The sequence below is a fragment of the Eubalaena glacialis genome, chromosome 2, assembly GCF_028564815.1.
Source record: "Eubalaena glacialis isolate mEubGla1 chromosome 2, mEubGla1.1.hap2.+ XY, whole genome shotgun sequence".
In the NCBI taxonomy this organism is placed as follows: Eukaryota; Metazoa; Chordata; class Mammalia; order Artiodactyla; family Balaenidae; genus Eubalaena; species Eubalaena glacialis.
The window spans coordinates 111,198,599-111,216,583 of record NC_083717.1 but is presented as its reverse complement, the minus strand read 5'-3'; the positions used below and the strand labels follow the sequence as shown (position 1 = coordinate 111,216,583).

The following is a 17,985-nucleotide window of genomic DNA, read 5'->3' as shown; positions in this document are numbered from 1 at the left end:
GTGTTTCCTATGAAAATAGAAAATGTCCATCTTAAAGTAGGCCAGCCTGAACTCAGGCCAGCATAAAATGGCCAAGAAATGCACTTATTATGAGAAGGTTTACATTAGCTCTTGTAAGCAAACTACAGATTTCCACTCTTCACTTCCATCCTACTCTTCCCCCAGCTCTTCCTTACAAGACACTGGATGCTGTAAAGAGATGAGCTTTGGGTCCAAGGAAAAACATTAGATTAGGAGAGTTTTTACGAGAAAAAGTGGATGAAGTGCTTGATCTTCCCTCCCCTTAAAAAACGAGTCCTTAAAAAACAAAAAACTGGTTTTAATAATAATATTCAAAGATTATCACTTCTCATAATTCAATGACTTGATTAAGGAAAATAATTTTTTAATAAATCAGAAGTACCATATTTTTTTAACCTGACATGACAGCATACACTAAAATATGAAGAGTACCAGGTTTAAGCAAAGATCAGAATTTTTTTTTTTAATGGTAGACATCACAGTAAAGGCTTGGTTCCTAGTCTTTGTGGTAGCAGATGTACAGCTTAATGTGAGTGGGATTTACACTGGCACATATTCATCCTTAGATGGCCCCAGAAGTGAGGTGTGAAGCACAGGCTGGTCAGCAGAGGATTACGTGAGCCTTCTAATTGCTTCATTCAAAAAGATTCAACGAGTCCCTACTCTGTGCCAGGACTGTACTTGGCAAATGTGAGCCTAGCTATTGCCAGCACGGAGCTATAGTCTGACGAGGGAAGTAGACAATCACACACACACAAAAAAACTTGTAGCTGAGCAGGACCCTATGGGGCCTTCCCGGGACAGACCCCTCCCCAATATCCTCTGCTCTAGCCCCTCTGTGAAGTACCTAGATAATAGTACCTGATGCACATCTCCTGAGTTGTTTTACAGATGCAAAAACCACCACCAAATGGAAGAAATTAACTACTTGATGATCATGAGCACATAGCCCCCAGACCTGCTGGCACCTAAGGACTGATAATGTTCACCCCTGTGACACCGCCCTGTTACCTCACCATCAACCAGTCAGAGAATCGTGCCCCTCACCTGGCCTTTAAAAATGCTTTGCTGAACGTCTGGAATTAGCTAATGAACTAATGAGCAAACAGAAAGCATTTGATCCCCCATATGGTGTTATGATCCAGGCATTCATGTGAATGTCACTAAGAGGCTCTGTATTTTTGATCTATTTGGTGGATAAATGTCTGGAAGACTGGTCCACTGTCTGAGCATTGTGCTCTGCTTCCCTCCTGCTCCGCCAGTATAACACTAAGAATGTAAAACTCATCAGAATTGAGGCAACTACTTTGTCAACTAATGGCTAAACCGACAAAAAGCAAAAACGCAAGCAGCTAAAGTTTAAATGAGTAAGAAAATGAGTGGAAGTAAGTTACTTCCACTCCAAGAAATCAAGCCCACAGCATTGAATGAATGAACTGGAGCCTCTAAGTTATTGCCTTTGGTGTTCTAGACTGCCCCCTGCTGGGCATGGACATTCAGCACCCATGGTTCTGGTAGTTTCACTGATTCCATAGAAGAGGACTTTTCAAGATGACACTATTTTCTTATGTTTAAACCCATACCATCACCCCATATGGTTTGAGCTTCCCAGTCTTCACGGGATTGAAAGTAGAAATGCCAAAATTGCCTCCTCCATGGACTTTCCCTTAGTTTAATCACTGAATGGGTCATTTAATAAATTTTTGCAGAATATCCTGCTCCAAGAGAACTACAACATGAAATGGAGAAGTGGAATGGCCTCCACCCTATCCATTGTCACAATGCGGGGAATGACTGAGTCAAGATTCTAGAGGTCACAGGTCACTTCAATTCTCCTCCTCAGAAAAAGCTAAGCTTAAACCATTGCCAAATTTATATATATTCTCTTGTCAAGAATTTAGCAAAAGAGCCACAGAATTGCAACAATTTAATTTACTTCTTCAAACTGAAATAAATTTTAAGAGCTTTTAAAAAAAAAATGCTTTGCTGAAACCCTTCCAGGAGTTCAGGCTTTTGCACCTTCCTTCACTACAACCTGGCGTCAGTAGATTGGCTTGACTGCACATGTGTGCAGGCGAGCAGACCCAAATTTGGTTTGGTAACAAACATGTTATTACCTGCTATGATCAGTTCTAAAACAGAGCATTAGGGAAGAGGAAGAGGGTGACCCAATCTAGTCTAGGTATTAGCGAACGCTTTACCAAAGGAAGTAACGTGTACACCAAGTAGAAGCTAACCAGGTATACAAGAAAAGGGAAAGAGCAGTCCAATATTAGGAACCAGTAAGGGCAAAGGCCTGAACCAAGAGGGGCAAAGCCCGTTGGAGGAGCTAGTGAGGCAGAAGGATGGGGAGAGGGAGGGGCACAGGTTGTGGGTTTGGGTTTGGAAATGTAAACAGTAAGAGGTGAAGTTGGTGGCTCCAGGCAACAGTCAGTGCCAAGAGTTGGCTTGGCCAAAACATTCGTTCGGGTTTTTCTGTGACATCTTAGGGAAAAACCCTAACAAACTTTTCAGCCAACCCAATATTTTGGCCTTTATGAAAGTAATGGGAAGTAGGAAATACCGGGATCAGAATTTCTGTAGCGTGAAGAATGGGTTGAAGGTGGGCCTACAGTAGATAGGTGGAAAATTGTTGCCAGCCTACTTCAGTAAACTGAGGATAATAATGGGAGACTAAACCCAGCAGGCGGCTGTGGGTAAGGGACAGGTGGGCAGTCTTTAATGATCTCAGATCTGTTACTTTCATTAATCTCCTAATGAACTATATCATTAAAATTTTAAAAAGGCCTGGTCCCCAATAAGCATCCCCACGAATATCTATTGATTCAACCAATCTTTTTCATTCCATGCTTCTTCCTCTCCTTTTTTTAAAAAAGTGCCCTGTTGCATCTGTCTAGAATGGCTCCACATTGCAGAAGCAACTTCTCTAGGAAAAAAAAAAAAAATCTGTTAATTCATTTCCTAATATATCAACACTAAAGGCATAAGAGAGATACAAAAAAAAAAAAAAATTAGGGAGGAAAAGTTCTCTCTGACTTCAAGTTCAAATCTTCATTTCTTTAACAACATTTTACAGTTTGACTTGTTTCGGGTATTTAAGTAAATTAACGTGTACTGTGTGTGCTCCCTGCTATGAACACTAATACTATGTACTTTCACCTACACTATTTAGTCAGTGCACCAATTTCATTCCTTTTATTAACCAATCAGAACCCCAAAGGTCAGAGTGACCAGGGACTTATCTGTCACAGAGCCGGAGAGAGCATGAACTGGGAAGCCAAGGTAGCTGGAATCTAAACCCTGGCCCTTTCTTGGTCACCATGCCAGCTCTTGAGTAGCTACGATTTCTTCCCCTTGCTTTTTCTTCACATACACTGACCACCCATTTAAAAACAGTATGTCCATTGTGCATGAGGTCAGTTTGCTGAAGGCTAAGACGGTAGGACACACAAGTTACTCTTTCTAGCTTTGCCCAGAATTACCCACAAGATCTTAAGCAAACTGCTTTGCCTCTATTTCTCACTGGTCAGATGAAGATAATGATATAAGTGTACAACAGATAAGTATTACTGTTAATAATAATTATGAGACCCCCACATGGTAGAGCTCAGTCCCTTCGAGAAGAACTTTCCGCCCAGCTGTGGCGAGTGTGGTCAGCAGACAGCCTCCAGCAGACAGCTCTCTGGGCAGCCTCAGCTGCTCAGAGCCTCTTGCCTGAGGTCACACATCTTCCTGGATGGCCCACTTTCAGTGACTGAGCGAGGGGGAGAGGAAGGCCAGCCACTTCACCCAACACAGGACACCACTAACTGGCAACCAGTTGGTGGAGGCTCGCCAGGTCTGCGGGCAGCTCAGCTTCTCCCTCTGCCCAAATATGCTTCCTCCCCCTCCCTTTTACAGGTGAGGCTCCTAATAAACATCTTGCCTCCCAAACTCCATCTCCACACCTCTGCCTGAGAATCCAAACGGCCACACTCTGCCGACTCTGGAGATATTAACTAGGTCAACATAAAACTTAACTACATATTTGAAATGCCAAGAGCAGGCCCGTTGAGTAACATGATTTGAAATTACTCTATTAATTAACAGAAGGATATTTTTATTTCATATTTTAAGTAAATCAAGTCCTAGCTGATACTTTTTTAAATAAAATCTCAAGTTAATTGAATCACAGGCCAAGTTTGAACACTTGACTTTTTATTCCAATAACTTTGGAAGAAAGTGATGAAGCTAAAAATAAAAGGGTAAAACTAAAGTAACATGTCTAATGGAATGACAGCGTCACTGCAGTGACTCTGCCATAGCACCACTATATGGCAGAGATCTACTACATTAAATATAGACGATATTCCTTTTGTAACCAGAACGGAAGGGAACTTTTGGCCTCTCTGCTCTCTGCATATCTAATTCATATATTTAGGGATTTAAGTGAACATTTCCCTTCACATCATATATCACATCAAAACAAAAATGTATACTTCAAAAAAAGCATTAAAACATGTATTCTCATTATAATAGATTATTTCAGGTTATCATTCAAAGGACTTGTCATTCTACTCTTACAGAGCACAAACTTTCAACTATATCTCGGAAAGTAAATTCTGAAATATAAAAAGTGAATTAATAACATCAATAGGGTTATTTTTATATGTGCACATGCAATTCCACAATGTAAAAGAGAACAAAAACAAGTACAATAATCCAAACGTGTGATACCCTTCAGTCTAGTTTTCAGTGCATTACACAAAGCTGGTTCTATAACTGCTTGGTATCAATAAATTAACAATCAGCATTTTTGCCAGCAAAGCACATATATAAAACCAACAAGGGAGAGTTGATCCACTCGTGAGTTACTGCTAAGTCTTAATGCAACTAGAGCCACTTAATTTAATTTTAGTTCTTAATTAGAGTGGAATCATGCTCATTCTCGGAAAGTCTTTTTTCCAACCCTCTTAGAAACCAGAAATTAATATATTTCCCTGCTTACTTATAGCCAATGCCATAATTTTACTTTTATCTAAGTCTGAAGGTAATATTTAAAGACTGGAATTTTAAACCATTCAGGTAAGGATAATTTTTAAAACATTACATAGATAGCAGTGATATGAAAGGAAAAGTTCACTCTAAACCCCTAAATATATGACCACTGAATTAGACATGCAGGGAGGCCCAAAGGTCCCTGCATTCACTGTCCAGCATTTATTCATTCAAATATTATTTACTGAGCACCTACCACGTGCCAATCAATGTTTGGATGAGTAAATCTATTCCAATAGTGATTAATTACCTCGTTTGGTGAACAGAAGTAGGAATTCAGAAAACAAACTTGGCCCCAAAACACATAAAAATGGCAGAAAATGTACTTCCATATATTAGGAGTAAATTAAAGAACGAAGTATTGGATGTAAACTAAAGAGTAGCAATTATTACTCTGTTAATGATGTACAAAAGAATATTGAAGAAAGGTCAATTGATCAACTGGTTGAACTGGAATGTTGAACCTAACTTCTTTCATAGGCAGAAACAGCCACTATCTCAGGCTGTTTAAATGGAAATCCTAATAGGATTGCCATGTTATACTGCATGTTATTCAATGTTACCAGTAACTTAAATACACTATAAATGCTGAATATTGAGGGATGCCATAGAAATGCTCAGGAGTCACAAACTTCTAAATGTATTGTAAGCACGTTTGCAACCATTTTATAAACAGAATCTGAGAGTTATATTATTTTTCATTTTAGAATTCAGTCATATTCTTTACTGAATTCAAAACCAAGCCACATACACACTACTTGAGCAAAAGAGAGGCTGCAAAAATAACACTTTGACAAACTGACAGAAAAATGTTACCTCCTGCAGAGAAACAGAGGTGTTGAAACAAATCAGGTTGATTCTAGTTTTTATTAATGTTTAATCATTTACAGGACATACTTCATTTGCAATGAAAACACTTGTTCATCAAGTTGAAAGATGAATGATGCCTGCTTCTTGAGCATTTTAATATTAACTGGATCAAGGTAGGGAACTAGCAAAAGGGCAAAAAATAAAATGTAACAATTCTTCCTAAAACTTCGTGTCACTTTTTTGGTGTGCTAGAGAAGGAAAGACTTTTAAATGGAAATTTTTATCCTTTTATGCTTTGGTTAATTATGATTAATTAAATACTTAGTAAAAGTAGAAGAGCAAACTAACGTTTTAAGTTGAATTTCTTTTTCAAAAAATCGGCTGTCAGTATGGAATGAAGGAATCAGGGCTTCATTCTGTAAAGACTATGTTAATGCTTCACTTGGTTGTGTTTAAAGAACCCGAAGGCTCCTGCAGACTGCTTTCTTTCTATGCCGCTACCCTAGTCCTGGGCATAACCACCAAATTTTAGTGCCACCCCCATAAAAGCCAAGGGAGTAAGTTTATTTTTCCCAAGGTTCAACAGAGATCTCTTGTGCTTAGTGTGAGGGCAGTGGATTCCTGCATTAATGCATATTTTTATGAAGCTCTCACTTTATTTCAGCATGCTACAGATATTTTCCAAAGGCTTTTATAAACCCTCTAGTTTTCTGAGTTAAAAATCCAAAATATAGCCATGAAGGTCACATATCGAAATATTCTTACCCAAAGTGGATAATGCAAAATCTCTCAAACCTACCAATCCCAGCATTAAATCATTTTAGATTGAATTTTTAATAGAAAATGGTCAACTAGCCTCCAAAGTTTCCAAAGCCTCTCTTGCCTCAGGAGGGGGCTGGCTTCCCCCGAACGGCACAGAGAATCCAACTATCACCCACTCAGCAGATCCCGCTAAGTTCTGGGCTCCACACACTTTCAAGTCAGAATCAAGAAAATGGTATATAAAGATCCTCCAGGAAACAGCATCTGCATAGGCAGTGGTTATGAGTGTGGGTTTTGGAGTCAAGAAGACCAGGGGTGGCTCCTGGTTTTGAAAATTACTAACTGCATGACACTGGGCTAGCTACTCTCCAAGCCCCAACTTCCTCATGTTAAGATGAAGGTGAAAGATCTGCTTTGGGGGACTGGGTGAGAATCTAGTGAGATGCTAAGGGTAAGGCATTCAGTAGAGATGCTCGGTACAGGAGCAGTCGCTGTTAATATTGTTCCCAGCATTGAGATCAGCCCGAACACCTCCATTTATCAGCGGTGCTTAGAAAGGGCCTGGTTGTAAGCCACATGATTGCCTGTCTCTCCCCTCTCTCCAGAACTAGTTCAGACAGAATAGAAAAAAATCACTGGTTGAAAAGTAAAGATAAGGATATTTTGGCACTGTGGTTCTTTTCAGAACTTCGGGAATAAAACAACTGGCACTTTTAGCACACTTAAGGGAAAAACCAGACCAGTAGCTTGAAACTGCATCCACTCTACTTGGAGATTCAAAAATTAATTATATATGATGGTGATATGACAATAATAATAATAATAATAGATGCAGTTTAACACTCACAAAGACCTTGGAGAAGATGGCATGCAAATTTTTCAGATAACTGATGCTCAGAGAGGTTATTAAATTTTCTAAAGACCACACAGCTGGAAAGAGAAGAGCCAAGGTTCAAATTCCAAATGTTCACAATCACCATAATACATTCCAAGTATCCTCCCCATAAGCTACAAACCTCATACAACAGCACCACATGATGAGATGGATGGGATGGGGGTAGGATGGAAATTCACAGCATATTTAATACAGAAGTGTGTGGCCTAAGAAACCAAAAGAAAAGAGTGAGCCCTCTATACACTACAGAACATCGTGTACAAAGTGTCAACCTAAAATGAGGGCCATTTAATCATCGAGCAGTTTGGGGACTAAACAATGGAGAACACAGGATAGTCATAGAACTTACCACTCTTAGGAGGTATAGACCCTAAAGTACATATGAGTCCATGACATTAAGTCTCACAACCAAAAACTGCTCAAAAGGTCTCTAAAGAAGAGGAACTTAACCAATAACAATGAAAAATATTGGCATGTTTAAAAGACTCTTCTTACTAACCCAGGTATAAATGCAACAGTCTCATAAAGAAATGTAAATTTATTATTTTAACCACAGAACTGTATTAAGTATAATTCTTAGTTCATAACACATACACTTATCTTTCCTTAATGGTCCATTCGTGATCTGCATTGTATTTAATCATTTGTGTTTTTATGCATATATTTGTATGTTTTAGATAATGTACTATACTCTCATGAACTTACCACCTGACATGAGAACTAGAACATTAACAACAATTTACATCTATCAAGTGATTTTCCCCATCCCACCTGGGTTAACTGTTCTGCTAAGTCATGTACTTATCATTGACTTCTTTTTTTAATATGTAGTTTATCATATGTATACCTTAAAAGCATATTGTTTAGTTTTAGTTATTTTTAATTTTAACACATTAGAAGTTTAAAGGAGGAAAACCGGTATATCAATAGATTCAGAAAAGCTCTTGGTAAAATTTGATGTAAATTCTTGATAAAAACTCTAAGTAAATTAGAAATAGAGAATGGAATATCCTTAACCTGATTTAATTTTTTAAACCCTACAATACACATCACACTTAATGGAAAACATGAAAAGCATGGCCTTTAAAATCAAGGACAAGAAAAGAATGCCCATTATTGTAACTTCTAGTCAACATTGTCATGGAGTTCCTAAACAGTACAAGGAAAAAAGGCAAAAAGAATGGAAAAGAGGAGATAAAAATGTCAACTATGACGTATATATAGAAATCCCCAAAGAATCTACAAATAACATTATTTTTTCAAAAAGAGAGTTTAGCAAGATGGCTGGATATAAGATTAACATACAAAAACTAATCACACTTCTGTACACCAACAATAAACTACTAAAACACATAATTTAGAAGACATGATTTATAATTAGCATTAAAAATATCAAGTAACTAGGAATAAATAGATGCCAGATTCAAACATGGGAATGTTTTAAACTTTATTGGGAGACATTAAACAATACCTAAATAGATTGAGAGATATACCAGGTTCATAATTAGGAAGACCTAATATCATAAAGATGACATTCTCTCCAAATTGACCTAAAAATTCAATACAATGCTAATTAAAATCCTAAGAAGGTTCTTCACGGATCTTTAGAAGCTGATTTTAAAATTCTCATGGAAGAACAAAAAGCCAAAAACAGCCAAGACACTTCTGAAACAGAAGAGCAAGGAGGGGAGTTGTGCCCTATCCAATATTAGGACTTCTTCTTAAGAACCAATTAAAAGAACATGACTCCGGGCAGGGATAAACATATTGACCTATGGAATAGAAGAGAGCTCAGGAAAAAGTCCCACACACATATATGACTTTAATATATGACAGAGATGGTGAATTAGGTGATAAAAATGAAAACTGAACCTCTGCTTCACATCATATAAAAACTAATTCCAGATGGTTCAGGACTAAATATCAGAAGCAAAAATTTTTTAATTTTAGTGGAAAATATTTTTTAGTTCTTCCTGACCTTGAAAGGAAAGGTTTTCTTTAAAAGACAGAGAAATGTTCATTATAAGATATTAATAAATTTGACTCTGTTAAAATCAAGGATGTCTCACCATTAAAAGTCACCTTAGGAAAAGTGAAAAAAACAAGTTACAAACTGGGAGAGGATATCTCCCATCTATAAAATCACCAAAGGATTAGTATCAAGAATATATTAAAAACTCCAATAATAAGAAGAAAGCCCAGTCAATCCAATTTTTAAAACTAGGCGAAAGACATGGACAGGCATTTTTCAAAAGAAGGAATACATATGGCAACAAGTATTTGAATAAATATTTAACCTTAACAGTGATCACAGAAATGCAAATGAAGACCATTATAAACTCACATACTGAGCAAAAATTTTAAAGTCTGATACTACCAAGTGTTTACAGAGAATATGGATAAACAAGATTTCTTAAGTATTGATGGTAGGAATGTAAACTGGTACAACCACTTTGGAAGGCATGACTGCATTATCTTGTAAAGCTGAACATTCAGATACCCTATGACTCAGGAATTCTACTCCAAAGTAGTAAAAACCAGAGGAATTCTTATATATGTATAGCAGATGACATAGACAAGAATGTTCATGACCAGGGCTTTCATAGTAAAAAAAAAAAAAAAAAAAAAAAAAAAGGTCTGCAAATAACCCAAAAGTCTATTTACAAGAATATGTATTAAAAAATGTAGGTACATTCCCACTGTGGAATGTTACACCGCCCTCAAAAAGAGTGCACTACTGATACATGCAAAAATATAGATATATCCTGGCAACATAATATTGTCTGAAAAATTTAAGTCCCAAGAGATTACCAATACTAAGATACCTTTTATCAAATATAAACTCAAATATAAAATTTAAGGATATATTAAACCAGGAATCCAAATAATAATCAAACTGAAACCCCTACCTCTCTAAAAACTTATCCTAAAAGTACAAATCTTCAGAATTTCCATGGTGTAATATGCAAACTACTTCACTTATTTTATTTGCTAAATAAAAGTATGCACTTCATCAAGATCAGATGAAACACAAATGGATAAACTATAAGTGTGCAGTGGTAGAAGTTATACCATCCCTCATTATTTATTTATTTATTTATTTATTTTTTGCTTTTTAAATTTTTTTATTACAATTAAAATTACTCAAAAGCAAATCAATTTATTTCGGTCAAAATAACTCATGTTTACATCATATTTATAAAACAAACTGTACAATAAAATACATAAAGTTTTCACATTTTCTACTTCAATCATCATCTTCTTCCTCTTCATCACTGATCACGTACTTCTTGTGCTTTTTATTTGCTTTATCGTCATCTTCTGCTTTTCTCTTTCCAGAAGGCTCACCTTCCTCATCACTGGTGAGTTTCTTTGCTTTGAGTAATCTTTGAGCCTTATCTTCTTCTGATTCCTCATCACTGTCTGATGAATAGATTCTGGCTCGTTCCTCTCGAATGCCTCCTTTGTATTGGTTTTTAATGGCAGCCAAGCTGATGGACTCCTCACCTTCCTCCTCCTCATCATATCGATCAGGTTCTAGGTAGCTAGCACTCAGCCCCTGCTGGTGCTGTTTCTCTCTCATGCGGCGCTGCTGAGATTCCCTACGAATAGAAACCCTCAAACGTTCTTCTTCTTTCTTAATCATCTCTGTGCACTGGCATTCAGGATCACGACCAGCCATTGGTAAGATTCTAATCTTCTGTGTCTTTGAACATCTATCTGCAAGTGACAGGGTCATCTTCCTATGTGTGGCACTGTCTGTAGAGTGAGGTCTGAATGTGAGTTTGGTTTTAAAGACGGCTTGTCCCTGTAGACCGGTACCTTGTCTTATAAAAAGGTGGTTGTGATCACCCTGCAGTGGAGCCTTGTAAACATCAAACACCTCATTGCCTAAATGCAGGGACATGCTTCCATCGGACCACTTTGACTATCCGAGCATTGCTTTCTTTAATTTCATTTCCTTCTTCATCCCGGCGTATCCTCCATCGTATAGTATTTTCTACCTTTAATTTTAACCTGGTTCGACCTTCTTCATCCAGCATTTCCTCATCTTCAAATTCATCTTCATAATATTGAGGATCAAAAGGTCTGGGCTCCACACTGAGAAAGTTGGGCAGCTTAACAAAATACAAGTCATTTCCTAAATCAGTGTTTACTTTGGGTATTTCTACTTCTATTCTGGTCTCAGGAATTGGCTCCTCCTCCTGTTGATCCTGAGGCAATCCATTTTCATCAACAGGCTGTCCTGGAGTGGGTGGTTTATCTTCCCCATCACTCCCTGAAGATATATCATCTGCACCTCCAAAGAGATCCATGGTTCCACTATTATCTGACTTATGGTCCTGTTCCTCTTCATCATCTGAATGCCTGTGTTCTTCATCCGAGGCCTGTGGCCTTTCATCATCAGAATTCTGTTTCTCATCATCATTATCAGAAGCTGCTGGCCGTTCATCATCCGAATTAGCCTTCTCCTCCTCAGACAGTTGTTGTCTCTCATCATCTGAAAGCTGAGGCCTCTCCTCATCATCTGTGTTCTGCATTTTCTCATCATCATCAGAATTCTGCAGTTTATCTTCATCAGATCCTTGTGCCCTCTCCTCATCATCAGAATTTTGTATCTTTTCATCATCTGACTGGTCACTTTTATCTTCTCTGCCCCATTTTTCATCATCTGAATGTGCTTTTTCGGAACCTTCCGCTTCTGAGTGATGGCTCCCTCCATCTGATCTATGACCTTCATCGTCATCGTCATTGTGGGCATCTGATCCACTGTGCTGATCTACATCTGAGGGATCATTGTCTTCATGGTCAGAATGCTCAGAAGCTTCTGATCTATTGTCTGATCCTTCAGAGTGATTATCACTCCCACTATGATGAGAAGCTCCCTCATCTTCACTGTCATCTCCAAACAGTTCCTTATTACTTGGTTTTCCTGAGTCATCTCTTTCATCTTGATCACTTTCACTTCCAGAGGCATTACTGCCAGAAGCAACATTCTCTTGATCAGAATCTGAGCCTGATCCAGAATCAGAATCTTTACGCTCAGCATCGCTGTCGGCGTCGCTCCCGAAAAGGTCCTCCATATCCGCCATTGCCGCGCACGTCAGCTGTCTTCACCGGGGGCGGCTCCGCGACTCCCATCCCTCATTATTTATTAAAAATAGTTTGTTTACCCATTTAAGGACGGAAATCATATGCGCAGTCATAAAGACAGTCTTGGAGAATTCCAGTGGACCAGAAAAACATTAGCTGTATTATTGTGAAAAAGTATGTTTTGGAAAACAGCTCAGTCACATAATTTATCTTGCCACACTTGGTACAGTGTCCACCTGGAGCCATTTTTGAGTGAATGGAGAAGGCCATACATTTGTTCAAAGATCAGTGTTGAGCCCTGTAAGGAAATCTCTTTAGCTTCTAAGTTAGAAGCCAGAGGAGCTTGGTAGCCTTCACATGTGGGAAATCTATCAAGTGGTGAACAGGATAATTATTCCCAAGGACTGTGTGTTCTGGACGTGGGAGTGCAGCTCAGTGCTCCATGAAAACCGCATTTGGACTCCCAACTCAGACAACACTAAAACCATGGGGGTTTTCCCCTCCTTAATGTCACTAGTCTAATCTGATGACAAATAATTGCCTTTGATTGCCAGGTATTTAATATACTAGTTATATGAATACAAGCCATCAACCTACTGTCCTGAAAACTGGAAAATCTGCTGTTTTTGTCCTAAATTATTAAGGCAGTGCTTAATAGGTATTGGAGAATCTGCAAATTAAATATAATAGCATTACCATGAGTTTTCACTACTAGAGGTATTTAGGTTCCACTCTTACATGCCTTGTCCATATTTATAAAGAACACATATACAATAAGGGTCTTTCTCCTTTGAAAAGGAGAACAAAATCGTAGTAAGGTAGTTTTAAGCAAATGAGTCTTTACCAACCATTCCAAGTGTAAGTGCAGTGTTCTACTCTGTAGTGTCAGTGGCAGAAAGTACCAAGACACTGGAAGAACAAGGTAGGAAAGACCTCGTAAAGCTATGGAAATGAGAACACAATACAAATGTAGACAAATGCCTTGTTAAAGAAATGAGGATACTGAAATGAATTAGGTTTTCTAAATCACTAATGTCAAAAATTATTAGGTATGTGATTCATGATATGCACTAATCAAAACACAAATATTTTATTTCCTATAAAGTATTCCATGATGCCCGAATTCAAAAGAACACACACACACATTCCAAAACTACTTGCATATATTGACAATGTTAGTGACATGTAAATTAATACAACCTCTCTGGAGAGCACAGACTTGAGCTTAATCATACCTATGTCTGTCCCCCAACTAGACTGTGAGTTGATAGCAGAGACTGTCTTATTCATTGTTGTATCCTGACAGCACCACATATTATTGGTGCTTAGAAAATATTTTTTGATTGAATGAATGAATTTGGCATTACGTATCAAGAGCCTTTAAAATTTTTTCATACCCTTTTAATCCAGTAACTCTATTCCTAGGAATTTATCCTAGGGAAATCATGAGGGCTACAAAGATAAATATATGGGGATGTTTGCTGCAGCATTTTTTCTAATAGCACAACATCTAAATGTTCAACAACAAGGGAATTGGTAAAATGTGGTATATCACACAATGTACTGTGGTACTAGGCAGTTATTTAAAAGCGTATTCACAAAGTATAATTATTGACAAGGGGAATTTTTACAATATAACATTATTTACACAGTATATATTATATATTTATATATGATATATATTTTATATATATGTATACAAACATTATGCACACACAGATTCTAATTTATTATATAGGTATGGGTGAGTAATTTGTGTACATTGAAAAAGAACTTGTAGAAAGAAAATACACTGAAATGTTAAAAGTATGTTTTACTAATAAATAAAACTTAGCAATATATTTAAAAGCTTACAAAAATAACTAAAACTGTTCTTTATAAATGAAATATAAATGTATTTATTTAATAATAAACATTCTTTTTGTGTGTGTGTTCTATCTGTAAGCTCTCCAACAACCACACAAAAAAAGCATTTGGTATTTAGTCTTATGTCAGAAACAAGACATTCATAAGGAAGATGAAAATATGTAAATATAAACACCACAAGAGCAACTCCACCAAAATGAGCACATGCTTTAAAAATAGTTGTGCAAATAAAATATCTCATCAGAAAGGTAAATATTAGTGAATATTTTGTTTAAAATATAGAAGCATTCATATGTAGAGTAATGATAACAGTGAAACACACATTACAAAAATACTTTAAAAACTTTTAAAATAATAAATACAGTTGTTTCCAAATTTTGCTTTCTAAAAATAAAATTCTGCTACCAACTATTATCAAGGGTGTGGGATTTTCTTTCTTTAATGCTGTTTTGTTATCACTATGTAAAGTCAATGACAGTAACAGAATTCTGGACTCATCCAATGGAAACGCTGCATCCCTACAGGAAGGCAACATGAAATCACAAAGCCTGAGTCTGCCTCCCTGTAAAATCTGTCCACACCAAGCCCTAAAAGCAGCTAAAATTAAACAGTAGAAACCAGATTCACTGACTGACTGGTCAAAAGGCTGTTAGGTTTTTCAATTCTTTGGGTATTGTTTTGTTGTTATCTTTTTTTTTTCTTCTTTCAATCCAGGAAAAGTCTTCACTGCGAAGGTCTCAAAACAGAATCCAAAAGCAAGGGAGGATCTTGTCTGGATGTTGGGCTATTCATAAACACAGGTTCATTCTTCAGCCGAGTTTACTAAGCTGTTTAATGTCTTTGAATCAGTTTTCCTCCTTGTTAATTAAAACAAGCTAAATCAATTTTCATGAAGTTTTAGGAAGTTCTATAGGTTTTTAAGAAAGATGGAGAATAGTTCAGTGTAATTACTGCAGTAGCCCAAAAGTCCAAACTAGGCTAAAAGCTAAGCAACCAAAAACCCTGAATATCTTAAATCCAGCTTTAGAAACCAAACAGATCTGGACAAATATTATTAAGTCCATGTACATTTTCCTGAACTGTTGCCCTGGCAAACTGACATGGGGAAAAGAATGTCTGCCCCAAGTAACATCCAAATTTTGGTCATAGTCTCAGCTACTATTCAGCTAAGACAATCATGAAGTCTCATTTAAAAATAAGAGTTCTGCTATATCTGAAATGACAGATGGAAGATGCAGGGGCCCTCCATATCTGCAGTTTCCACATCCATGGATTCAACCCATGCGGAACCCATGGATACAGAGGGCTGACTGTACTACATCATTTTAAATAAGGGACTTGAGCATCCACAGATTTTGGTATCCATGGGGGATCCTGGAACCAATTCCCCATGGATACCAAGGGACAACTGTATACAAGCATCAAGGTACAAAGAATCTGGTCCTTAGTAACTGTGGAACCACGGTCAGCCCTGGGCCTTCTATCTAGACATAATATGAGAAAGAAGTAAACTTCTATCTTGTTTGCATGTAATTATTTAGAATTACTCTATTAAACAGCAATCAGTAATTAATCAAAATATCACTAATACAGCAGCTAACATTTATTTAGCCTTTACTACGTACCAGACACCGTGCTAAGTGCTTTATATACAATCTTTCATTTGTTCATAACAACAACACTTTAAAACAAGTATTACTATCCCCAGAAAACCAGGTCTTATAGAGGAGAGATAACTTGCCTGGAGTCACTCAGCTACCAGGCCTTGAACACAGGCCTATCTAATGCCAACGCCATGGCCAGGCTGTTAACCACCACCCTCTACACCTTAAATTCCATCTGCCCAGGGCTTCCCTGGTGGTGCAGTGGTTAAGAATCCACCTGCCAATGCAGGGGACACGGGTTCGAGCCCTGGTCCGGGAAGATCCCACATGCCGCGGAGCAACTAAGCCCGTGTGCCACAACTACTGAGCCTGTGCTCTAGAGCCTGCGAGCCACAACTACTGAGCCCATGTGCCACAACTACTGAAGCCCACGCGCCTAGAGCCCGTGCTCCACAACAAGAAAAGCCACCACAATGAGAAGCCCGCGCAATGAAGAGTAGCCTCCACTTGCTGCAACTAGAGAAAGCCCACGTGCAGCAACAAAGACCCAATGCAGCCAAAAATAAATAAATTAAATAAATAAATTTTTTTTAAAATTCCATTTGCTTGGTATGGCGAGCAACCATGACCCCTCCTACAAAGCATTCCTAGAATACTGAGTTGTATAATCCTCATATTTGACTAGCACATATTCAAGACTGTGAAGACAAAGGAGGAGGAGGGGGGGAGGAGGAAAAGGGCAGAGGAGGGGGAGGGGGAGGGGAGGGGGAGGAGGAGGAGAGGAGGAAGAAGAAGAAGAAGAAGGAAAAATATATATGTATCAGCATAGAAATGAGAAAAAGTTATACAGCCAAGATTCACAGAGGAAAAAAAGTTCCCACTGCCACTCCAATATAATACAACTTAAAGTCATGCCATAGAGCTATACACCAAATAGTTAACAGTTTGGGGTTTTGCTTTTTGAGTTTTGTTTTTGTTTTTGTTTTGGAAGGAGGAGATTATAGAAGACCTTTATTTGCTACATTGTATATTTCTATGATGTTTGAAGTTTTTATAACCAGTTAGCATTACTTTTATTATCTGAAAAGGCAGTAAAGATTTCTTAAAATATGTCCCAGGAATTTTCCTGTTTGGAATTTTATCATTTAAGAATATGTAATTATCTAAGTTACAAAAAAAAAAAAAAGGCAAACTGCTAGGAAAATGTAATGATATGGATGAAGTGATCAAAGAAAAAGAAATCAGATTTATAAAAATCTATTTCCAACTATATAATTCCAATATGGATATACAGTAACTTATAACACTAACTACAGCATAACAAGGGAAGAGAGTTAAGTGAAAAAAATTAGGCAAAAGAAAAATAAAGGTGAAAGAAATAAGATGAAAATGACAGTGTGCCAAATGCATAGGCTAAAAGTTCTGTAGCCTTGTTAGAAATGGGCTGAAGAATCTTTTTCTGAGCTTCCTAGCAGACAGGGCAAAAGGAGCTCAGCCTGTCAATCAGATGACAGAAATGGACCTATGAGAAGGAAACACAACTGATTTGGGGACCAGAACCTACTGAGATGCTTTCTCTGGTGAGACCATGGGAAGAAGGTACTTTTTCACATAATGAATTATGTCTCCAAACACAAATGGGATTTTTGAAACTTTGGGGCCCAGTTTCAAGTACAAAGGTTTAATAATTTTAAGGCCAAAATTTAAATAATTTAAAGCTGAAAGACATGCATATTATATAGAAGCTGAAATAAAACAGTCTCAATATGGTTGCTGAACTAGTTTCCAACCACCTTCTCCTTTATATAAATGATATATTGTCATTTACTTTCCATAATTTACTTTCTTTGCAGATACTAACATCTTAAATATTAGTGACCCATTTTTTAAATATGC

At 37.4% G+C, this 17,985-nt stretch overlaps 2 protein-coding genes across 2 annotated transcripts in view; both read right to left on the bottom strand.

Moving 5' to 3' along the window:
• The window catches only part of FSIP1 (fibrous sheath interacting protein 1), a 205,845-nt gene that overhangs the window by 65,127 nt on the left and 122,733 nt on the right, over positions 1–17,985 (bottom strand). The window lies entirely within an intron of this gene.
• LOC133085288 (RNA polymerase-associated protein LEO1-like) lies at positions 10,695–12,648 on the bottom strand. The gene is given in 2 exon segments (XM_061182260.1): positions 10,695–11,450; positions 11,452–12,648. Coding segments are annotated over 2 exon segments (1,845 nt in total). The 5' UTR covers positions 12,619–12,648; the 3' UTR covers positions 10,695–10,772.